Source organism: Gallinula chloropus, assembly GCF_964237585.1.
Source record: "Gallinula chloropus genome assembly, chromosome: 8".
NCBI classification, from domain to species: Eukaryota; Metazoa; Chordata; class Aves; order Gruiformes; family Rallidae; genus Gallinula; species Gallinula chloropus.
Window position 1 is genome coordinate 15,202,385 of NC_140093.1, and position 25,495 is coordinate 15,227,879.

The 25,495-nt window shown below is 39.7% G+C and overlaps 1 protein-coding gene across 4 annotated transcripts in view; it reads right to left on the minus strand.

The window, feature by feature from the left end:
- The window catches only part of FXR1 (FMR1 autosomal homolog 1), a 33,618-nt gene that overhangs the window by 7,152 nt on the left and 971 nt on the right, over window positions 1-25,495 (minus strand). For all 4 annotated transcript variants that reach the window (XM_084267495.1, XM_084267497.1, XM_084267496.1 and 1 more), the window contains exons 2-12: window positions 16,743-16,795; window positions 12,583-12,676; window positions 11,332-11,403; window positions 9,782-9,930; window positions 9,229-9,322; window positions 8,099-8,215; window positions 7,837-8,007; window positions 5,101-5,179; window positions 2,469-2,578; window positions 1,480-1,566; window positions 538-745 (exon numbers count right to left, since the gene is read on the minus strand). In XM_084267495.1, coding sequence (XP_084123621.1) covers window positions 538-745; window positions 1,480-1,566; window positions 2,469-2,578; window positions 5,101-5,179; window positions 7,837-8,007; window positions 8,099-8,215; window positions 9,229-9,322; window positions 9,782-9,930; window positions 11,332-11,403; window positions 12,583-12,676; window positions 16,743-16,795 — 1,234 coding nt within the window. The remainder of the gene's footprint in view (window positions 1-537; window positions 746-1,479; window positions 1,567-2,468; window positions 2,579-5,100; window positions 5,180-7,836; window positions 8,008-8,098; window positions 8,216-9,228; window positions 9,323-9,781; window positions 9,931-11,331; window positions 11,404-12,582; window positions 12,677-16,742; window positions 16,796-25,495) is intronic.

The window sequence follows — 25,495 nt, forward strand, 5'->3', positions numbered from 1 at the left end:
CAGCAGCAGGTCCTTCTTAATTAATAAATACATCAGAATCTCTCAGTACATCTTAAACAAATCCGGTTAGTTCCCCACCCATTGAAACAAAACCAAAACACATCCACAGGATTTTGTGCCATCTCCATTTTGAATTATTTTGCTTGATTTTTCAAAAATTCATTTGTGAGATTATCACAGGGAAGTTATTTGTCCTCCTCAATCAAAAGATTCTATTTTCAGATTTTGTCCTTCACCTGTCTCTCCTGAAGAGTATCTGTGGCTCTTTCTCTTTCCCAGCTTTCTCTAACTGCTACTGTTGAAGGACAGGATCTCACCAGCATTTGGTTTGCTAATTATTTTTTTCAATGTACAACTCTGTTTCAATAGCAGTGGACACACACTGAACATGTAGGTGTTCCAAGCTGTGTAAAAACTGAAATGGCAATTCTCAGTTTTCAGCAGTTACCTTCACTCAGCTACGCTGACCACAAATCTAGAGGCAGTCTGGGGTTCAGTGGTACACTCAGGACTCCAGAGACGCTCTAGGACACTCACCGTAACCAGACGTGTAATTGGGGCCCCTGCGGCCTCTCCCTCTTCCGCTGTAGGACCGGGAACCTTGCACTGAGGAGAGGGTGCTCTCATCAGTCGTGTAACCCTTTTCTTTTTCAGGAACTCTAGCAGAAGAAGGTCTGAAGCCCATACCAATCTGACGCAGCTGTTCATCAATCTGGAGCCTTTCCAGTCTTAGCTGTTCTACTTCCTACAGAAAAGGGAACGAGAACGGCTGGTAAACAAACAGTCTTTCCCCTCACAAAATACCACTGTCCATCCAGCCATCTTCTATGATTCTATGATTTTGAAAACAAGAATTCCTGCAGGAGAGTTACCACCACCTTCAAGGTGACTGTAAATAATGGAATTCAACTACGAGCTCTGCATCTCTGAGTTCTGGAAGCAATCTAAGCCCTTTCCCTTAGACCACCATGCTGAAAACCTGCTTTAAAGACTATTACTACCTTTCTTCACACTTCAGCACACACTCTCTACTCAATTAAAAAAAGAAGTGAACTGAGAAATTCAAGATCTGAATTCATTATTTCTGTTAAGTCAACACAAGTCCACACAAAGGCAGCTGATCTAAAGGGACAATTGTTCTAATACTACACAGTATGAGAGTGATACTATTAGAAATTGCACCCTGCCCCAACAGAGCATTAACCCCAGAACAGCCAACACCAGCAAAGACAAAACCACCTGGCACACTACTTCTCAAATGCCCCTTCCACCAGGCTCTACAGTCCAATCCATTCATACCAACAGTAACCATGACAGTGGATTTAAGGCTGTAACCCCACAGGTGGGTTCAAGGTATCAAACCATAGGCCTTGATGTACAGGGGAGCAGTTTATCAACTGAAAATCCCAACAAAGTCATTGCTCAAAAATTCTGTTCCTTCAGCCGAAGTTTCTCTACAGATTTTTAAGCTACACTTACCTTCAGATAAGCGATGTGGTATTCTAAAAGAACTTGGACATTTCCAATGCTTTCTTTAGTACCAACAAATACGAACGGTACCATTCCCTATAGAAACAAAACGTCAAATCTTACTTTCAGGAAGAACATTTGCATCCAAACAACATACTCTTAAATTATAATCTGTTTAAATTACAGACATGAACTAAACAAGCAATGACAGAAACTGGATCCCTGACTGCCCACCAGAACTAGCCCGGGGGGCGAGGGTAGGGGCTCACACATTAAGGGCTTAGGACCATTCACACTTCCCAAAAGCTGACTCTGGCAAGTGAGGTTACCTGACAGTGTTCCCCAATGCATCACAATTGGTGTGTGCTTATCACAGTACATGTGCAGAAGCATCCATAGTTTACCAACTTTCCAAGATGAAGCACCTTTAGAAGATATTATCTTGTGTTCTCAGACATTTAAAATATGCAAATACCATTAACACTATCAATCCCAAATCAGTTATGCTGCTAAAGTACACACAGAAGATGAAAATAAAGTGGTCTTGCTTCAGCAGCAAAAAGCCTCTCAAATTGTTTCATACAAACTTGGCTGCAAGATGCCCATCTGAAAAAAACTAAAACCCACTTAAAAGCTGCTCTCTCTATATCCCCAGACAAGTTACAAGACTGGCTGTGTGAAATAATCCACAAGCACCTATCCCAGTGAACTCCCCAAACCACAGACACCGTGTTTCTGTAGCGCCACCATTACAAGTTGGCCAAGAGAAGGGTGCACAGGCCATGGCGGGTGTATTTATACACTGCACGTCCACGTGGAGGTGAAACCGTGACCCCATCCTGATGGCCTAAGGTAGCACTTCAACTCCTGTGAGCCATGCCCTGAAACTCTTCTGCACAGATTTTCCTACATATTCTTCATTAAAAGGCTCAACGTGACTGGTTTTGAAAATAAAACCCCTCACACCTCATCATAGGAAGAAAGAATGAAGTACTTACATCTTCACGGGGCAGCTTATTTTCATTATCTCCTTCAATTCTCACCCTGACGACTCCAGACTTGTCTACAATCTCCTGAATCACTTTTCCATTTTTTCCAATAACTTTTCCTTCAGAGGGTAAGAATGGTTAATTTTGCACCCAGGTGCAAAATATTTCAACGGGTTTCTTAAAATATCAAGTTATGTTTAACATCATTGTTACAGCCACCTGACTCTCCTTCACTTTGCTTTCAAAGTTTTCTCCTGTTCCACAGAGGTGGAAAAACACCCCAAAAAACCCCACACTGTGCCAGAAGAGGCAAAAACTTCCAAAATTAAAGTCTCTCTCTATAAGCACAAAATGACAAGTATTGATGAAGATCACCACTACACACAAGTTTCAAATAGACTCAGACTAAAATGACAGTTTTACAAATACCTATTTTAAGTTTATGTATCAGAATTATTTTAATCCCCTGGCTCCATATGCACACATTCAATATGCCTGTCACACTGTCAGGAAAGATACTATACGCATTTGTTGTGAGCCTCTGAAAAATAATTAACAATTGACAATTGTTTTCTGAAAATTAATTTTGCTTTTACAACAAAGATGAACATTACTCACACCTCCCATACTACTTTCAAGTATTTATTTTGAGATCACGTATGGGATCTAAACCAAAAGGTTCTTCAGAACTTGATGTTTAAATCTCAAAAAAAATAATCTCCTTTGCTCCCTCAATAGAAGATTTTCTCTCTTCCTTAAACTAGTTATGCAGAACATTTCTTCATCCCACCTACAGGTATCTGGTAGTTAGAAACATTTATGTCTTTAAATTGTAAGTAAAGGAAGGTAGAGACTCTGAAGAAAAGGTGTATTGGCCAAAAGCATGTGACAGCACACTGCACAGAGCACATTCCTTACAGCAGGGATCAACGTGACAAGGGAGCAAGTAAAATGCAAAGCGCATTAAAAATGGTTTCCTTCCCCCAACAGCTGAAATAGCTCCGCAGGGTTTTTGATCATCTTTTTGTCTTTAAAAAAAATGCCCATGCTACAGCTAATCATTCTGTTTACCTACAATTTCATCTTGCACAGTGATCCTGGTACCACTGCTAAAATACACCACACTCAGTATGGTGCTAGAACAGTTTTCTATGGATAATGCGAAACCAGTATTTGGGATCAAGTCCTCAGCACCAGGCAGCTTCAGCAGCTGAGACTGGCAATTCAGTGGAGAGAGCCCTCCTCTCTGGGTACTGACGGGCACACACTGGGTGCAGCACGGGACCTCCAACCTCAGCCACTAATGGTTGCTACCCCTGCCGTAACTCCCGTGTCTTCACAAAGTGGAGCCAATTGTCTGACCACAAGTGATCTGGACAAGTTCTCTGCCTTCATCATACATTGGTTTTATCCTTGTTCACAAGTAGCATTTTCAGCTGAAAGCATCACTATGACTAGTGCCATGATTCCTTCACAGGTACATTCACATTAGTAAGTAGAATGCCATCCCAAACCTCCATCTGCAAAACATCAGATTTAGGGGAGATCCTGGGTTCAACCAGGTTTCCTGAATGAGATTACAGCAAAAAAAGTGTCCATGTACAAACTAACAATCCATCTGCTGAGTGTTGAAACAGCTTTAACACTTGGTGGATGACAGAATCATCAAGGTGCATCAGATACATAATGTGTAGAGGTCCTAGAAAAAAAGCTATCAAAACGCTGCACCTTAACTTGAGTTAGGAAACCCTGAGCATACTTTTTAATTATTTAATAATTATTTAAATTGCAGAGTCTGGAATATGCAAACTCTAAGCCCCAAACCACAGGGGCTAAAGCACAGCTTTTAATTTCTGCCTTGGACAACCCAAACTGCTACTCAAACAGGGACAACACCTGCAGTCTTAAAGCTCCCTTCAGCCTCCCAATGCCTGTGAGCAGGGAATGGGGGGTAGGAAGCTGCCAGGCACAGAGAGCACAAGCAGCAGGCAGAGAGAAGGAAGTGGAAAAAGTGCCCTGTGAGGAGGGGACTGGTGAAAGGTGTGTTCTCTTACAGGGGAACAGAGATCAGCTTCACCTTCAGGTAGCTTATGATACACAAGCTACCACAGGACACATTTACAAGGGGAGCTACATGTCCTAAAACTGGAAGATGGAAAGATGCCCACACCTAGACTGTGGATGAGCCTGAGAAGCACTGCTTGTTCATAAGCAGCTCAACACCACCCAACCACCACCTCCACCAGATCTGATCCCATGGGGAGCAGTAACATGAGCATTGTCACGTGTCATTCTAGCATCTCAACTGCAGCTCTTCCATGTTAAATTCTGGTGTTTAGTTTCAGTGCTTTTAAGTAGTTAATTGAGGTCTTCTGAACCTGAACTTCAAACACTAGCACTAAATTAGATAGTGCACATCTGTAATAAAACCATTTCACTTGTTAAAATCCCGACAAAGTAATATTCAGCCATAATACATGTAATTTCCTAATAATTCCCTGATACACCCAGTTTTAAAAGTTTAATCACTTTCTACTTAAATAGAAAAATCAAATATTTTACTGGCATCTAAATCTTCTTTGCAGTCATGCTGAGAAGGCTCCCTTGCCCCAAGTTTTCAAGTTTTAGCAGCATTACATACCAACAAGATTTCTGGGAACTTGAATAAAATCCTCCACAAATTCCAAGTAACTTCTAGCCTTTTTTACTGCATCAGCAGTCTGGAAATGAATTTGAAAAAAAAGAAAGAATTTGTGAATGTAATGTTAAAAATAAAACCTTGTACCAACAGCTGCAAGCCTTCAAAACATGAACATTATTAAAAAAAAAAAAAAGAGACAAGATTAATCTAGTTTTCAACTACAAGTTAAAAACCAATTGAGTAAAACACCCAGACACAAAATTCAGTAGCAGAGCCATCATCAATGAATAAACCATTTTTTCCATGCTATTTTAAGACATTTTAACATATGATCTGCAATTTATCATGAGTAAATCCCAGACATGAAGTATCTTACAGATATATCCTGAAGCAGTTTCTGGTAGATATTAATTGGGTAAAAACAAGCTTATGTTACTTTTTCTCCAAAATTCAAGACAATTTTCAAATCCAGAATGCATTTGTTGAAGAAAATAATCAATATAACAATCACCACAAAGATTGTGTACTGAAAAGAACTAAGTTTGTAAGAGGTCCTACCAGCATTCAAAGTAACTTCAGCTTACAAGAGTAGAATGTTAAAAAAAGCCTTTGGATCATGTATCTTGTTTCACCTGACACTGCAGTGTGAGCAGTGATGTGGCTATGGGCATGCCATAAAACTACAGTTGAACCTCTGCATTCTCTTCTAAACTGCTTTGGAAACATCCCATTTTCTCAGCAGAAATCGTGCTCCCACTGACAGTGTTGCAGTTTTCAGCTTTGTTTTTAACATGTAACACACGCTGCTGCACTGCCCAGAGGAGCAACACGTAGAAAACCTGGCAAGGAGAAAGTCTGTCTCCTGACAGTACCTGAAGATGTCAGCCTATCGAGGGAAGGTATCTCCAAGACTGAAGAGCATCTCTCCACACAACTCTCAGCACACTGTAATCAGTGTGTGTCCTTTACAGCCTTTCCATAGGAAAGGTGTACTCATTTTTCAGAACAGCCTAAATAAAACAGCTGTTAGACGTTCTCTATGAAGTTTCCGTTCTCTTACTCAGTATTCAGGAGAACAGAAAGAAAACAAGATGAGCTACTGAACCGCTGCTGTAACAGACAAACCCCTTCTGCACGCAAGCCTTACACCAGGCAGTTTGCAAACACACATTCACCCTCGGTGACAAAGGCAGCTCCTCCTCTGGGAGTGCCCAGCCGCACAGGGCTGGCGAAAGGGACTCGCTGCAGAGGGGTGGGGAGGCTCCCTTCAGAGCACGGGGCTGCACAGAAATTTGGCAGTGGCTCAGCAAATGGGGAGTCAAAGGAGCACCAACACTGCAGGAAGACAGAGGAGCCAACAGACACAGCACACCAAGACTGTTTAGAACTGGCTACAGGTGGGAAGCTTTCTGGGTTCTCTAGAAAAATTCTTCTACCTGTTTCTCTCCTGTCTTAAACCTGAGAGGACACTAAGCCTGAGTAACAAACACCTTCAGACAAACCCCCTCCTGCAATCAACAAGTTACATTAGTGCACCACGAACAATATAAATGCACAGTGCCCTTAAGAAGGGTACACCCCATATGGATTGACATCCTTCTAGTCACACAGCTTCTCATTGTTCTTTAAAATTTTTCTCCCCATTCCTTCCCTCAATTACTCTGGTCCTGTGCAACACTGAACTTGCCTTTGTATGCCACACACTAGTTACCAGAGACCCTCAGATCCTGACTACAATGTCACTACTCCCACACATCTCAGCCTAAAATTGTCCTCCCATGCATTCAGCCATTACAGCCTGGCTGCTTGCCAGCTTTAGCTGAGAAGGGGCAAAAAGAATTGACAAGTGTAGGCACCTAAATGCTGAAACCCCCATCATGTGGGGTATTTAGGCTGCCTGGTGTTTTTAGAAACAGCTATCTCTTCTAGGAAAGACAAGGCTGCCTGTCTAAAGGCATTTTTATTTAGGGGAGGGACATCTGGTATTTATAATCATTGCTGTGCAGTACTCTAAGAGGCTGGTGACAGTCATAACCTTTCCACAAGTTTCAGCATCACATCATTCACATTCACAAGATCAAAACTGGAATACATTAGACGTTCTACTCAGTTTGAACTTGTCCAGTTCTTCATAAACTGAGAGATGCAATTTACTGGTTGTACTAAGTGAAAGAAGGATCTCTTGCCACTCTGATACCCCAGAAATGCTTAAGGTTTCAATAAAGAGATCCCAATCAAACAAAAACCCTCACAACACAGAGCTTCAGAGATACTGAACAGTACAGAAGTTTGTCCTCGCTTCAGCAATTCCAACTTCCTCCAAGCCTTGGATCACAATCACACTCTACTCCTGACATGCACAGAGCATAATTCAAGACCAGAGATTCCTGGAACACTAGACAACCAAGGTTTCCCAAAAATGTTACCACCAGAGACTCTGGTGTTAGTGGTGTCTGTAGAGCTGAAGCATGGAATAAAAAAAAAAAAAAACAAAAACAACCCAGAAGTGTTCTGACAGGCCCTAGGTGCCAGTGGCATCTTTGTCACCACTCTTCTGCCTCCTGAACAAACCATTGCTTTGGTCCAAAGACCAGCTACATTTCAGGACAGTTGAGATTTGAAGTGCACTGGTTAGTAAGCCAACCAGAATTAACTTGGAGCAGACCAGCATTTTTTTTGACAATGCCAGCATTAAAGTGCAAAAATAGAAGGTTTTGAAGCAGCAAATACCCTTACCTCTCCATAGATTCTGAAAGTACCAGTATCCTCCTCAAGTTCAATAGCAGTAACTCCTGGAACCTTTCTGGCTTGTTGGATGTTACTGCCGTGTGTTCCTATAGCAAGTCCCATCAAATCTTCTCTGACTACAAACTCCTCATGAAATGCTGCAGCAAGCTGTTTTGTGCACTGAAGGGAAAGCAGAACAAGAGTCATCCACATGTACTCCAAGTAACACAGAAGCATGCTTGGTTTCAATTGCAAGCTATGGCTTACTTACTTCTAAGTGCTTTGTAGCTTCTTCGTTCCTTGACATCAGCATCAGTTTGGTACGAATGCTGCGCAGATGCATGTCACTCAGAATGTTCACTCTCTTCACTGTTGCTTCACTGGCAGACTACAAGAGAAAGAACATGAAGTTCCATTTTTTTAATTAAATCCATATTTACAGGGTAACTCAGGACCCTATTTAAACTACATCCAGAACTTAAATGAATCATAGAATGTCTTAGGTTGGAAGGGACCCTGAAGGTCATCTAGTCCAACCCCCTGCACTAAGCAGGGACACCTTTAACTAGATCAGGCTGCTCAGAGCTTCATCAAGCCTGACCTTGAATGCCTCCAGGGTGGGGCCTCCAACTGCTCTACAGGAAACCTGTTCCAGCATCTCACCAAAATGAACATTATTCTTCCTCAAAATGAAGCATGAGAAATTCAGCACCATCTCTGCAAAACAGCAATTCTCTGCTCTCACTCCCAGCACATTTTACACTACAGATTTTGTTGCTGGATACATGCTAACTCTTTCCCCTTGACATTCTCCAGACAAAATAATATCATTCTACCATCTACATACTTGTCACTCTGAATGGCAGAGCTAAGGAAAGGAGACAGACACAATTGTGGAGAGCGAGGCTCAAGCGGATAGTATGAAGCGAACACAACTCTGAAGAGAAATTAATACTGGGGAAGGCCTATGTAACTGCCACAGAAGAATCTAAGCAAACCATGTTGAACTGGTGCAGATCTTCATGTGGAAACCCAGCTGCATTGTCAAAGTGCACAGTGTGATTCAGTACAGGGGAAAAGCTACTGCTCCAGAGCAGATTAAGCAAGAGAGTGGGAGCTGTCAGCACAAACCAGTGAAACAACACTCAGTTGCAGATAACAAAAATCATACACAATGAAACTGAAAGCTGCTCCTACATTTAGGCTCTGTGCAGTGCAGTACTTGTAACCCTCCAGAAGGCCTACACCCCAAGATTAAATTTAAAGGCATCTACTTACACTGAATCTTTCACAATTTACATATCTCGACAAGTTAAACCCTTTTCTCTAAAAAGACCTGGCTCTACACTTCCCATAAATAACATCCTGAAAATTCACACATTTACATAAATAATTACTTACCAGTATTATTAGTTGAGCAGTTTCAGCATGGTAAAAAATCCGACATGCTCCCACAGCTTTCTTAAAATCTTTATGTGCATTTTCATTAGCACACCTAAGGAGACAAAGTGTTTGTTATTTCAACACGCTGCATCGAAATCAAACATGTAAACACCATGATCAGAACCAAGAATGTTTCAGAGTAGTTTATGGTAAAGGCTGCTCAGAAGCTGGAAAGTATCTCTTCTCCCTAACATAGTTCCAGAGTCTCTCTACAGACTGTATGCCATCATGGTTACTTGCCAAAACTCAGTACCAGAAGCCCATTGTAAGCACATGACCTGTACAAGCCTGAAGCAAGACCTGAAATTCCAATCTCAGAACCTGTTTTTTACCCCCACCCCAAAATCTCAGCAGGTAAAAAAGCTCCATACTTTCTAAACCAACTACTGCAGCCACAGTCACCCTTGAGGTTATTCCTAGACCTGTAAACTGGTTTCTAAAATACAAGTCAAGGGGGCTTCCATCCCTCAAATGCAGCAAATGCCCTATTAAAGCATGTGGAGCTACTCACGCATCTCTCAGATCCTCAGGAACATCCACTGTGCACTTGAAAAACGTGTTCTTTTTGACAGTTTTGTTTTGATTCACAGGTCGGAGTCGTTCGTAAGTGACAATTTCATTGTAAGTGGCATCACAAGCAGCATACTCAATGACATAAAACTATGGAAGAATTTTTTTAAATTCATAAGTTCAGTATGGAATGAAGGCAGTGACATTACCAGCAACACTGAGAAAGTACAAAGCATGATCTGAGTTGATCTAACACTACAATTCAAGACAATGACCCTGGACATATTTCAGTACCCATCTGATACCTGAAAGTCAGGGCACCATATCAACCTAATTCCAGTAGCCAACAAAAGCATCTTTGATTTTCCTTCTCATCATCCCTCAATCCAAGTTCCAAAATCGCAAGTGCTTACTGGAGTTCTAATTCTAAAAACATCCAATAGAGAAACAAACATAACTCTTTTTTCACTAAGTATCTGCTCTGTGTGCAGTTTCATGACAAAAAGATACATATCCACTGATTCAGTGGCCAACTGTGAATCACACAAGATCAAAAGGAAGATAAAAATTCTCTCTTTGATATACCTACAACAATTTCGGGATGCAAGAGAACCAAGAATCTTTAACAGCTACCAATAGTCTATTCCCATACTTCCACCCACATTCATGGATAGAGAAGCTTGTGTGCACTGCATCCTATGAAGCCTGGCTTTGTGTTATGGATACAGCAGTACTTTCTCCTCTTCCTCCCTCAAAAGTGGTATCTGTTTTGGTCAACACATAATTTACTCAATTATCAGGAAAAAGGAAATCAGTAAGGTTGACACATACATTTCCACATGCTACTTTCCAATTTCAAGTTTTAAGATTAGCTTAGGTATCATCCTAATCATATAAAGCTGCTTTGAAACATCACAAATTAAGTATTAATAATGAAAATTCAACTGTCTTTATATATAATATATATAAAATATATATAATATTTTAAGAGAACTAACACTTTATGCTTAAAAAAATGAACTACTATAGTTAGTGTGGTTATCAGAACAATCTCAAAGCTAACTATCATTTGATACAGGGGTTGTTTGTGAGTTTCACTTTTGCTTTAAGGGAAAAGATGGAACCATGTGAAAGACTGTATGAAGAAGCCACAATTGAACTGTGAGGGATTTTTGGGGGTGACAATTCCAGAAAGTATCTAATTTGGCATCGCTGTACAAAGATACCAGACATCTGGCTTTATATTTAAAAAAATCCTTTAGCCCCAAGTTCAATTCAAGGTAGGTTTGTTAGAAGTCATGTTCTCAGCATGTGTACAGTCCTCCCACCAATCAACTACTAGTGGAAGCTACTTGCTCAGGTATAAAAACACACCCCTCAGTTGTGTAATGCAGCACGGGTCATTCCAAAGAGATTTCATTTTAGAACTCTGTTTTGTCATGTTTTTGTACTGGTAATCCATTTATTCATAGTTTTTCCAATAAAAAGACTTTTCATAGTTACTATATGTAACAGAACAGCATGAAATGAGTAGGTTCTAAAATAATTTACCTCTCCTTTCATCATTCGAACTTTTGCCAGCCACCAGCCACAAGGTTCTTGGTCATTCGCTCTAGAATAAACCTAAAAGTGAAAGCAATAAGAAACATTGAAGGCATATACAGGCAGCACCCCAAAGAACAGCCCAACTTTTCTCATTTTCATTAAAATGGAAGAGTATGCTATAAAAAAAAATATTTTTTTTCTAAGTTATCCAGGCATGTGCTTCTTGCACAGACTCTTTTATTCTGCACTAGGAGGACTGTGAATGGGGATCCCTGGCAGACACGACTGGCAATCCAATAGAAGTTTCTGCAGATAAACTATGGCTCAACACTTATTCATGGGCAATTTCCTGCTAAACTCAATCATTGTCTTCACACTGAAAATTCACACACAGAAGTAACTCCACAATTAAGATTGTTTCATCCTTGGCTTACTCAACATACCTAGAACTACTGAAGTGAACCAAGTCATCATGTGACTACATATTCCATATTTAGCAAATATTATCAAGTTAATGTGAGACCAGAGATCTGAACCTGATTTCCCTCATCTCTGTCTCCTTGCACACTTCTGACAGGCCAAACTCATTTGCATGTGGACTGAAAGATAATTCTTGCAACAGCAATTAAGTAGAAATTAAATCTTTTGGATTTAACCTCTAACAAAGCCAGCAAACAGCATGCCTTTCAGACAGAGGAGGAAAATCTAGCACCAATATTACACTGTTTCTTAGATTACTCAGATACCATTGTCGTTTTCAGCTGAAGTAAGGATGAGTGAAAAGCAGAAGTTAAACTTACTACTAAAGATGCTACAACTGTGGCAACAGAACATACATCTTTTAATTTCCTGGTTTAACGAATTGTTTCTAATTAACTGTATCATTTGTACAATCTCCTACCAGATTGTCCTGGGCATTTCATCTGGATTACAACTCCTATTGGAAGAGCTTTATTACGTTTTCACATCAAAATGTTTCCAACTGTTACATGCTGATCAAAACCCGGAAGTCACCTAGTTTTGCTTTTAATCCTAAAACATTCTCAGCAATTTCAAGTTACAGATTTTCAGAAAGTTCCAATGGTAATTCTGTGAAAAAACCTGAAATGTCACATTTTCACTGAAAGCCTAATAAACCCATTACTGGAGACACGCTCCACTTCAAATTTTCACTTTGCAAAGAGGTTTACAATCATCATCACCTTTCTGAACAGTCTATCAGTTCTGCAACAGAACAGTTTGTTAGGACAGACTCACCTCCACTTCATCTCCTTCACCAATTTCCTTCTTGATATCAGGGGGTGGTGGTAATCTGACTTCATTAAAGGGTACCTGGCGCTCTGGTTGCCAACTGAAAGTTGAAGAGACATTACACATTATTCCCACAATTTCCAGCTCTTAAGTTTTATTTTTAGAACTCTCAGGTTTTAACTCAACTCAGTTTTTCCATAAAATCAAGTCTGTTTCTTCACAGTGAGAAAACAAACCTTATAAGCAAAGACAAAATAGTATCTGGTAAGGTATTTCATGAGAAAAAAATGTAAAGTAACTTAAAATTAACTTGACTGGGATCACTAAATGGCCTTCCTAAGAGCCCAGTGAAAAGACTGTTAGATGTACTTGCATTTCTACTGTTCAAGTCATAACGCCTTTATGCAGATGTAAGTGTATCTTTGCAGTCCATGATGGGGTTCATCCACTTCTTTAGCTCATACTTCACATTTCCTTAACATTCCAACTGCTTACCTCTGATGTTTTAAGTACTCTGTTTTAAGCATTCTAGGGAAATCTGAGTCTGATCATTAACAAAACTTTGCATTTCTACCTTCAAATTTGTTAACACTCCTCAGTAAGCGTCTGGCAAACAGATTTGGTTCCAAATGTACCTTTGTACCTGCTTATCAATACCCATTTCTACTAGGCATATAAACCTAAAATTTTACCTGCTTGCACAGAAAGGTATTTTACTGCAGCTGACTCTACAAAGCACTTTACTGGTAGAAAAGTGTGTTTCAAGTGCATTTTATGAAGACTACTGAAGCAATTCACATCCTCTGAGTTTCTTACTTCCTTTTCCTTCCACTCTGTGAAGGTCACAGAACACCCTCAGCTGTTCCTCCCTCTTTTAGTCAGAATAGAGAGGTTGAAATAAAACCAGGGGAACAAATATTTCCTCCCCCCAAATGTATGAATCTAGAGTATCTGAGAGACTTTGATGATGTCTGCCAAAGCACTCCAATGCCCATCAAGTTCATATCAGATACACACAGGATCCAGAACCAACTTGTACCAGTAAGGATTACAGCAAGTAATTTGTTTTGCTTACTTCTAATACATTCAGACAGAGCAGCCTAAGTCAGTAGAACAAGTCTCAGTGTTAAGAGCCATTACACTTCCGCAATCTTCTACAAGATTAATATATTTACACACTTTCTCTGAAAGACATCTTATTCTCAAGTACCTTGCTTAATAAAGATGTGAGGTATGCATAGTTTTGCTCTATCCATTATTATACACTTTATTTTTCTTCTAACTATAGTGGAACTTTGAAGAACAAAACACCCCATGAGGAGTATGGATAGCTTTTGTTGAAGCTAGAAGGTATTTTGGCCTAAGATGTTATTTAGCTCTCATTTTACTTCTGAGAAATGGTGAAGGGGAGTGGCAAAAAAAAAAAAAAAAGAAAAATCACTTGCAAGTCAGTTACCCTTGTTGCAACAATAATGGTCACTAAACTCAGGGTTTGGGTTTTTCCTTCTCCTCCCCACCTTTGTGAAGCTATTACTCTCACAGATGCAAAGGCAAATACTAAGACTTGAGGAGAAAATGCATTCCCTAAATTATAGGGTATGTAAAACTTCAGTTTAGAAACAGTACGAGCATAATAATCATAACTGAACAACAGGATCAAAAATGTTGCAAACTCAAATAAGCTACTTAAAAGTTCCCTTGAGAATTTCAACTGTGCCTTCTAGTTAAAGAATCTAACAAATGGGAACTTACAGAAAGTTATAAAATACCCATAATGAGATGCTGAGTGAGGAGATGGTGTACCTTCAAGAAAATCTGCTTGAAACTGCAGTAGGCTCATTTCAGTTCCATCTCTAATAATCTAAAAGAACTCCAGCCACTAGAAACAGATGGGCCAATAATGCCTTACCACCATCCATGGAAAAGTGCACAGAAAGATCAGTTCTTAGAATATGAGTCGTCACAGTTTTGATAGCAAAAGGTCCAGGGTTGGAACATCTCACAGATGAAATGCAAAACAAGATGTTTTAAATGACTTGTGACTGGCTACAAATTTTCTCACAGAAGAGACACCCAACAGGCAGAGGGATTATCCCAAGTATTTGGCACCAATTACAAAACAGAGGCACTTGATTCTTACAAGTCCTTCTTTCAATATGGCTGCTTCAGACTCCAATGGGCCAATGTGAAATTGCATCTCAAGATCCAATCCAGTAACAAAAGTTTCCAGTTCTGGAGCTTCTGCATTCATTCTCTGCCTCCTTATGTCCACAAAAAGTTCTCTTAAAAGAATGAAGGATACCTGCCCAGAGATTGATTATTGCTATGGCCACAAAATATCATTAGAGGTCTGTGCTAGTATACCAACTTTGTAAGCTATAAAATAGCTGTACCTAAGGACTGGGTAACAAGAGGAGAAAATGCAAACTAACAATTTAGCCTGCCCTTAGTGAAGTTCATGTGTTTACTGTGTTAGTGTTGATCACTATCGTAACAGAATGATGCATTCAGCACACTTGCCAGCTTTGGTTCTACTAAAGTCCTTGTGAATTTAGCTCAGTAAAAAAGGTTAGTAATTTATCAGATTTACATCACAGAATAATTTGATTAGAAGTGTATGCACACTTCCTGATAAGACCTATTTTTGGTCAACAAAACACTCAGCATATGTTGCAGCCCATCCTTTTTGGAACATGGCTTCTGTTGCCAGACTTTCTGTAAAACACATAGATGACATGGATACTAAACATTAGAAGTGTGTTTGCCAACAATTAGACCCCTGCTGTGAACCACAGGCACTTCCTTCAGTTTACTTGGTTTCTGATGTGAAAGCATATGCTCTGAAGGCAAAGAGCCTCCTACCTTCAAGAAAAGTACTATGGAATTTGAATGTGAAACTGAAGTTGTGTCACATCTCGGGATGAAGAACCTGATTTATTTTTTCTGTTAGCTGGGTTTCTGGGTGGGGGGTATGAATACCCAGGAGACAGTAACAACTTCCATAACCACCTCAGCATTAGTACAGATTATGGTTGCAATCTCATCTCCTATTTTTCATAAAAGGAGGGCTAGAAAACACGAGTTAGAAACAGACTGGATTTTGCAGGAAAAACCATAGGATTATTTGCACCCTCCAACCCCCCCACTGATTTGTCTTTATACATGTGTGCATACATACACACACACACACACAAGAGATACAGGTACTCACATCTATGTATACGCATGTACACCCATGGATTATATATTCAGGATTATAAAATACCATTTATAATAAACTCACACTTGCACAGTCCCTAGTATTACCTTTATTACCCAGATATTTTTCCTAAAGAAAGGCTCAAGGACTAATCTACAGGTTGGTGCTGGCAGAGTTTAGAAATGATTTTCATACCAAAAGCTGATGCTTTTAAGATCTCCCCCTAGCAACTGGAAAGAGGACATAGCTCTGAGAGTATTTTAAATTAGCCCTGTAATCTCCCAAATTCTCCCAGATAATCCATAGTGTTATCAATCTGAACAACAAAAATTCATTTGTAATTTACCATCCCACAGATTCTGACTTGCCACAAGTCCCTTTAGCCCTGTTGTGTTTGTATATTAAAGAGAGTCACATGGATTATTTTTTTCCCTACACATTTGCACCCTTTCCCACTAAAAAAATGTGTCTTTAGACTGGATATATACATATTTACTTTCTTAATAGTTAAAAAGAAAAATCCATCTTCAACAGGGTACTTCTATTTCTCTGGTTCAGAACAGTGATCGAGATTGCCCAGACTAGACAAAGAGAGAATTGATTATTCAGTACAAGTACTTAGGTATTTTCCATCTTTTTCTGCTTTAATATAAAAGAGTATAAGGCTTCTGCCACTGATTATTTACTTCATTAAATTTGGCTGTCACATCTGTGGGCATCACTACAGATACCAAAAAATGTAAAGAACCTGTGAGAATAAGGTGTGTAACTGAGGAGTTTAATTCTGATCCAGTGGTTAAAGAAATTTCATGGAGACTGTGAACAGAAGAGTGAGCCTGCACTTCTAAAGCAACACCTTTCTAATGAAATCTACTTCCTCTTAATGTGAAAACAAAGAAAAAAGCACCACCACAACTACAAAACCAAAATAATCTACTACTCAAATAATTTTTAGTACAACACTTACTTGTTTTCAAACACAACTGTGAGAGAGTCCTCATGAACATCTTTGATAAATCCCTAAAACAAAAACATTTTTGTTAGAAGAATGCGTCACACATGGGAAATCAAAACAAGACAGCCTGGCACCAAGCCAAACAGCAGGGCACCACTAGTATCACGGGTCGGGTTTAGGAAGTTCCAACACACCATCCCACTGCTTGGATGAGGTTGCTGACACTCTTAGTTGGCCCTTCTAAGAAACACAGTGCTGCACAGGGATTGATTCAAATGACTGCTCCATCAGACCAGCACATTTACAACTGAAAACCCACTATCAGGTGTTTTATTATCTCATTGTGGTGTACACAGCTGTTTTACAGGAATAAAATGAGGGAGATCCAGTGGGCAATTGGTACAACTCCCAGTACAGTGCCACACAGCTGTGCACAGCACAGTTGCTTCATAGGTGTTCTTCTCAACACAAAACTGAATCCCAAACTGTCCTTTGGAACAGCAAATCTGGACAGCATTTGGCAATACAGGCTGCCATACAGCTAGTTATGCTATCATCTTTCTAGTAACAGGTTGGGGCCAAATACCTGTAGGACCTCAGAGTGAAGCAAATAATTCAGTATTTCACTTTTTTTGTGTCACATTATCAACATCTTAGGAAAAATTGAGGGGTAATCCCACTTCCCCTTCTTTCTTTTGAAAAACAAAGACCTTCTTTAGGGGGCACTGATTATGTCAGAAACCTGAAGACAAAAAACAACCTGACACACATTTATACTCAAGTATCCATACAGAAATAAAATTCCTCCATCTCTTGGTTACGGCAGGCATGTTGGAATAAAGAAACAGAAAAGCAGATAAAGGGACAAGAAAGATCTTTCCAACTACTCCTGCTTTTGCTATAGCCTGGTATTTACCCTAGCATGGACATCAAGGAGGAACCTGCAGTTTGTAAGGAGAAAGAGTTGCACAGCCACGTCAAAAGAAGTTCCAGGAAATCTGCTGAACGGATTATATCCACTTAAGAAACTGCCAACTGAGGAGGACGAAGCACGTATCAACTGTGCAAGGAGCAACCAGCCCACAGAGGTATTAAGTGTCAGCTCAGGGAAAGATCAATTTTGACACAGGAGATCCCTCAGTGTAACAACAGTGAAGGAGCCCATACTGACAGCTGGTTGCAGAGGGCCTATAGAAACAAATCTCCTTATACCTGAACTTGAATTTGGGCAATGCTCTGAAGGTATTTTCTCAAGACCTGCTTTTCTGCCCTCTCAGCTTCACTCAAAACCATTTGCCAGCAACACAGAAGACTGCTTGTAGCAGAAAGCACACTGGTAATCCTGAACAAAGCAGGTCACCAGAAATCACTTCATTGAACCACCTAATGGGTTCCTAAAAAAATCGAAAGCCATCCTGCTGCTGCAAGGGAAGGAAGGTGAATTTCCTTCTTTGAAAGGTATGTGACAGGCACAGTTGGCACTAAAATACACCTGTGATCAGGGACCTTCAGTTTCAGCAAAGTTTCTGGACAAGTAAACTGGGCAGGAATACTGCAATTGAAAGGCACAAAGAGCATACAAAATTTTACTGCCTCAAGTGTGTGTCACAGAACTTTTACCAAATTTATGCCACCAATATGCCCTTTAAACGTGACCCAATATGGCAATAAATTAACACAGCACAAAGTGCCAAAACCAAAAGCTCTTCTAGTAGAGTTCATTCAAACTCTGTCCAGGGACAAAACCCCCACGTTACAGCATTACACACCGAGTTCATGTAGTCCAACCTTCTGTCAAATGAAAACTTATCTACAGAAAGCAGTATTTACAGAAAGAGATTTAACTCTCCATTAAGGACGGCCATTTATCTGCATTCCAAAGTCTCTGACTTGAAATGACTCTTTGCCTCATTATGCAGCTTTATTCCATAGCTGAACCTTACCTCATATTTATGTTACTACGTGCTGTCACAGTACTTAACACTTGGAGGGGAATAAATATCTCGTTCTAAGGTCAGCCTACAGCAACGAAAAAATTATTCTTCAGATCTGAATTCAAGTATATCCTTTGTTAAAACCCAGAACTTCAGAATCAAGAGAGATTCAGAATCAGTTATCACAAACCACCTGAAAATCATCCATAATAAAGCTCTGCAGATTTTAGAAAATCCTGAAACCACTGACTCACTGTAGGCTTCATTAGTAAGACAAAGGAAGTGGAAGAAAGGAATCCTAACTGCATTGATTTTCCAGGATTTCACACAACTAGTCCATTAGCAGGCCAAGTCTGGCTTTCCATGTAAAGGTTCAAACAAGTTTAATATTCACAACTGATTTTCAAGCTAATGTCCTGCTGAAGCATGGGAAAGCTGAGGTAGAACAACAATGCAGAGATACTACTCGCAGCAGGCAAACAGCTGACACTGCACAAACGTCAGCTGCATACACAGAAATATTGAACACTTAAATAAAATCAAAACTACAAATGCCAACAAAGAGTCTGTACATTTACATCACGTGGGTTTCAGGAAGCCTTTCACACAAGGAAGTGTCTCATTCAAAGCGTGAATACTCCTCTTCCCACAGGAGAATATAATGCAGACTCATGGCTGGCAGGCATGCAGGCAGTAACCAGCTTGAAATTACCTGAATAGCTTCTCCTGTTGGCATTGTCCAACTCCTGCACCCCACAGTATTTATACATGCAAAACACTCCAATTCAAATATAACACTTATCAGGCATGCACTTCAGGTCACAAACGGATAGATGGAAAGCATTAAATAAAATTACATAATTAGTTAATTATATTGTTGTGAGGCCTCAAAAGAGTCTGACAAGGGTCTAATTGTACAAGCACAAGACTATTAGTGAAGCACTAACATCACAGTAAAAAATCCCAAGTATAATTCTTCCAACTATTAACACCTTCTCTATAGCTCAGAGGAAGAAGACACATTTACAGTAACTGAAGCACAGGAGTCTGAGCTATAGTTTGCATGATTCATTTGTTATACAAATAGAAATAATCAGATTCCAAAATAAGTTTCAAATAGTTTTATAATAAATGATTCCATTATTGCCAAGAAATATGATAAAAGTATCACAAAAACATTTGTCAAAAGTAAAATTCCTGCATACTTCTTTCCTACCTACAACCCTGACCTTTACTATAAGCACTGTCAGCTGTCAACTTCCTACTCCAAGATAAAAGCAGATTTCATGCATGTCAGGATGAGATTTAGTGTAATTTTTGAAGCAGTATTACAAAAGCCTAGAGATCTTTTTCAAAAAAGGTTTAACAAAAAATGTGTGACATTTTGTTTTAGCAATGAAAGTTATGTAAAATTCTGTAAATTCACAAGTATTTCTTAAAAAAAGGGTGTGCTGAGAATGGAACAGAAAAGTAAATACTCTGGCTTTCAACTAGGAATTCTGAAGGACTCTTGTATTAGTAAGGTTACTTATAAAAATATATTTGTATGTTAAGCTCACACTAGTCATGCCTGATACTGTACCAAAAGCATTTTCTACTAAATTAAGTAATGCTGCATCATCTTAGCTTTTGCTCAAATGAACAAGGTACTCCATTACTGAAATTTAATTTAGCACTCTTGCCTAAGATAAATATTTCAAACTTAGATATTGGCATTATCCATGTTCCTTATGCATCAGCCCATGTACTCTCATTCCAAACAAGTGATGAGGCACAGCTAACGAGATCACCAAACACATAATCAATAAATATACTGCCACCAGAAACACAGTGATGAATTGTACTATCACCAAGTAAGCTTATATATAGACATCTGTGTGCATTTTACATGACATAAAAAACTGTGGAGGGCAGGAAGAAAATTGATGTGACTTCACCTTGCCAGACCTCTGATTTGGATTGTCCAGATATTAGTGTCAGTCACTCAGTTTACGCTGTGAGCTGGAGGTCTGGAAGTCCATGTATGCCCTGCTTGCTGCAGGCCAGCTCACAAGGCACAGAACACTATACTGTACTACAGGCTATTAATGTCGTGCTGGCTCCCCGAGCACTTGGGTACAGACCTGTCTCTGCCACTCACTTGGCAGGAGCCAGGCTCCCAACACCAGCACCTGCAAAACAACGGGTAACGTTGCTAGGACTCTTGCCTAGGTTTGGGATCAGAGATCCAGCTAATCTAACCCAGGGCTGTACCACATTAGGTATGAACAGACAGGAAACTGAAGGGATCATTCACCACCAAAATCACTACTGTTCAGATGGCTCACTACACACACGGACTCCTTCCTTTTTACCTGGGTTTTGCTCAGGGATTTAGGATTAGGATCTGCTGATAACATAAACGGATCAAGATTTACTGAAATGCCCTTACAGTGAACTGTATGTCTCTGTATATATACACACACACACTTTTTAAAAACCCAGTTTCAGGAAAAAAAAAAAAAGACAAATCTGCATAACAGGTAGATTCAATCCAAGTTTCCTCTTCATCCTGCTTTCTTAAGCTTACCTGACTCCCAAGAAGGATGGACCAAAGTAAAAACGAGGTTCTGTTAGTTTAGCTGCAAACATTCTTTCCAGGGATAGCCACTGTTGGCTTTTGAATTACACATACCTGTACCCTAAAAACTATACTCAGATGATCCTACCCACTGCTGAGTAAATTTCAGAGTAAATGCTTTGGCACGTGGTACCACAGACTGTTTCTGAATCAGTAACAGAAAGGTCAAGACACCTACATCCAATCACCAATCTTCTCTCTCCTTCCAGAAGGAAGAACCATCAGTATTTTTAACTAATATCCATACACAACTGTTCCTGGTAATGAATACATGAAATGGATGTAGTCCATGTTAAGCCCCCTCCCAGGAAAAAAGACAATAAAAATAAAATCAAAGCAGTAATTTAAAGGACCGGAAAAAAAAAAAAAGCCTGAACTTCGTAAGTATTAGTTTCATTAGAAGTGAGTAGCTGCATTAGGAGTAGCTGCACCTGCTCATACAAGGAAGTGATTAAAAAAAGGATTTCTGGTTCACTGCAAAACATAAACAGGCATCAGGTAAGAAAGAGTTCCTGAACTATTATATCAATTTTAGCATCCACAGTTTAATCTATGATATTACTACTTATTTCCATTCACAATCATAATTATCATATGTAAATTCAACAGTCCTTATGACAGGCAAGAACTTCAGCACTGAATCCCCTGGTTTAAGCTTATCCCTGAAAGCCTGAATGACTGTCATCACTTATACTGCCTTCTTTTATGCATACTACCAAAGGGGAAAACTTCTGAAAAACACCCTTCAGTGATGATGTACACCAGCAATCAATTATCACTGCCTGTGGCATCTCACTTTTATCAGCCTAAAAGGGTCAAACAAACAGCTCAGCACCAGCAAGGATGACTACAGATACCTTTTGCATCAGTAAACTTTCAAAAGAGATCAGCAACAACTTCAAAATGTCTGAAATTTCCCACCCATTAGGGCTAGATACAGTAAATAAATGCTGACTACTTAAGACAGTTGAGATCTTCAAAGAAAAAAGTCATTCCAGTCACCATGTTTCCTGGTGTAGTAACTGGATACAGACAGCTGTGTAAGCTATACTCTTAATGACAGCTTCCTATTTTAATAACTCTCAAGCTAAAAACCATGTGGGAGAACTCAAGAGTTGTTTCCAAAGTCACTAATTAAAAAATGTACAAAAAATTTTTGAAAACCTTTCTATTGATGTGTAAACTTTTTCTCACACAGAATAGCTCATCCTGCTTTGACACTGCACATGAGGAGAAATGCTGTGTACTTCTCTCATACTTTTTTCCCTTAGTAATACATTGGCCAGACTCTACCTTAAGGCCTATGCCAACTCCTGCTACTTGCGTTTCGCTTCACCGTTACCAGAACTGCAGCTCTTCAAAGAGACACAGCCCAAGAAGGAAGCACTTTAGAACCCCTAAGTTAAAAGTTGAACTTCACTGTGATGTTCACTGTTACCTATTGCATGTCCTTGCATAACCTAAACAGCTACTCTAGAACAGGAAGAACACACAACACCCCAGAGCCAGTTTTTGAGCACATGTAAATCCCCTCAATGAGGAATGCAATGGACCTTTCAGAGTTATTCAGATGTTACTAAAGGATTCAGGTTGAGGACGTTACCTTGTGTTCAAGTTACGTACCTTGGTCTCATTTTATTACAAGGCCCAACCTATTATATGTAAGCTGACATCCTAACTCATGAATAGTGTGCAGAACTGGGGTTCTAATTTGCACACAAGTGAGTATATGTGTATATGTAGACTGAGGGAGATACCGGATAAAAAAAGAAGCTTTTGTCTTGTGCTTGCCAGGAGCTACACCAACACTCTTCGCAACTGGCAGCACCAGAGGCAACGTGCACAAACGGAACACACAAGACACGCTGTATGAATGTCAAGAAATACCTTGTTTTACTGAGGTGGTGCCTGTGCATGGGCACAGGCTGCCCAAGAAGGTTGTGGAGTCTCCATCCTCAGAGATATCAAAGAGACATTTAACTGTCTCTTGGCAGCCCTGATGGAGCAGGAGTATGAGCCAGCTGACCCCCCTCAGTCTCTGCCAGCCTCAATCATCTGTGATTCTGTGAATTACCTAATGATCTTAATGACACAGAGAATCATCATCCTGAAAACACTGCAGTCAGGCCAGAAGGAGGCTGGGAGCATTCAACCTTCACTCTCAACATTCTTGGTTGATGTCACATAAAAAGTCTCCTCTAGTGTCCCATGAACAAAAACTAACCTGCAATCCAGCAACTGACCTAGAAAGCATCAGCTGACCTGCTCAAAGGAAGTCCTGATCACACCTCTAGTAAATGCAAACCCATAACTGGTAGGGTTCATCAACCCTGCCCATTCTTCTCCCTGTTCCACAACACAAGCCTCATCTTTTTCCCTCGAAGACCACAACCACTTTGAGCTCCATCAGTGCCATCTGTTCTCTAAAGACAATGGCTTCTCAATATGATGATATATGCAAAGGTTTCTGAGCTGCAAGGAGCGGCTAAACATTGGCCCTGCTGTATAGTGGTTGAGAATCTGGGATAAATACTGTCCCTGTTCTCCACATTATATTAACTTATTAAAAAAAAGCCATTCTGACTTTTCATGGTTTTTTAATAAAGAACATGATTTACCTTACTAATCTAAAATTACCACAGTGTATACATATAAATACACACACCAAGAATTCCCTGTTAAAACTGAATTTTACTAAAGAACAATTATTAGAGGAACAAAAGAACCTATAAAGAATGCAATATACCATGATCATACCTCTAATTACTGAAAACCCCGTTATAATGCTCCAACACCTTTAATCACTACATTTGTTCTACTACAACTAAATTGCAGATCAGACTAGCAACTCATTACAAAAATTATGTCATGCAATTGTTTACATAATTATTTTGGGGTTTATCTCTGTTGGCAAGGCAGGATCCTTCTCATCTCACTTACCAGGAAGTATGCTGTGCACATGAATCTGAATTCAGAGTGATCTGAAGGTAAACCTCTAATTTCATCCTATCTTACAAATTCTGCTTTTCACGTCAGAAAAGTTTTTGCCACCTCCTATACAACTTATATGGGGCTCAGACAAGAGGAGCCTATTCTCATTATTTTACAAATGCCATCCTCAATGATATCACTGCCCAAAATAGGATACTTTCCAAACGAGACTGACACACCTCCTTCCTTTGCTTCAGAAACTTTGAAGTCACTAGTAGCATTACTTAGTTCTGTAGTGCCTGCCTAACCTCTGCCTACCACAACAGTAAGACTCTCAAAATGGAGTCACTGACACACACATTTCACTGCATTTAGCTCACAAGAATAATATTTTGAAACTGCATTTCAGTTTGGTTCTTTTGAGGGGTTCAATAGTTCCCCTGGCCACATTAACAGTGGAATATTCTGAGCTGGGGCTTCAGTCACTGTTAGTCCAAATGCTCTGACCCGATTTTATCCACAATGAAGATATCATCACTGTATTTAATTCCCATTTCATTGATCTGAAAGCCATTAATGCAGTTTTAGACTAAAACTTCTGCTTCTGTTAACCACTGTTCACAGGCCTAAAACACATGACGGTGCTAATCCAAGCCTGACAATTCTCACTGATTTAGGAGGTGGCATCATTGTTGCAGTTTTTAAATCAGGCTTATTATCATAAATTCTGTGCCTACAGATCTCTTCAGTCCAAGAATTCAGTACACCTCTACTTCCAATAGCCTCACATTCCTCTTCAGCAGAGGAAGTAACTAATCCATTGATCATGAAGTTGTGAAGATCACAAGGTAGGAACAGGAGAGCTAAGAAGAGTGTCTCTGACATCCAGACTTTGTAATGGGCACAGGAAAAGAAAAAATACTCTATTCATGGGTATCCCGTCCTAAATGCAAACATTCTGATGTAGGTTCTATGTGGGCATTTCAAGTCCAACTAACAACGTATGCATTTCACAAAATTCATTATCTACTGATTTTGGTAAAAGTGTAAGAGGTTTACCTAGAAAGGGGATATAATTTACCCCATTACATTCTTTCCCCATAGGAGTATATCCTATTTGTCTCTTTTAATAGAAAGCCAGTTGAGAAAACTAATTCCCAAAGTCAGCTGGTTACAATACTTTAAACACCAACTGCCTTTACATACTGTACAATTGCCACATGACTTCCAAGCCAAATCCACAGCTGCACAGAGGGGTAAAAAAAAAAAAAAAAAGACAC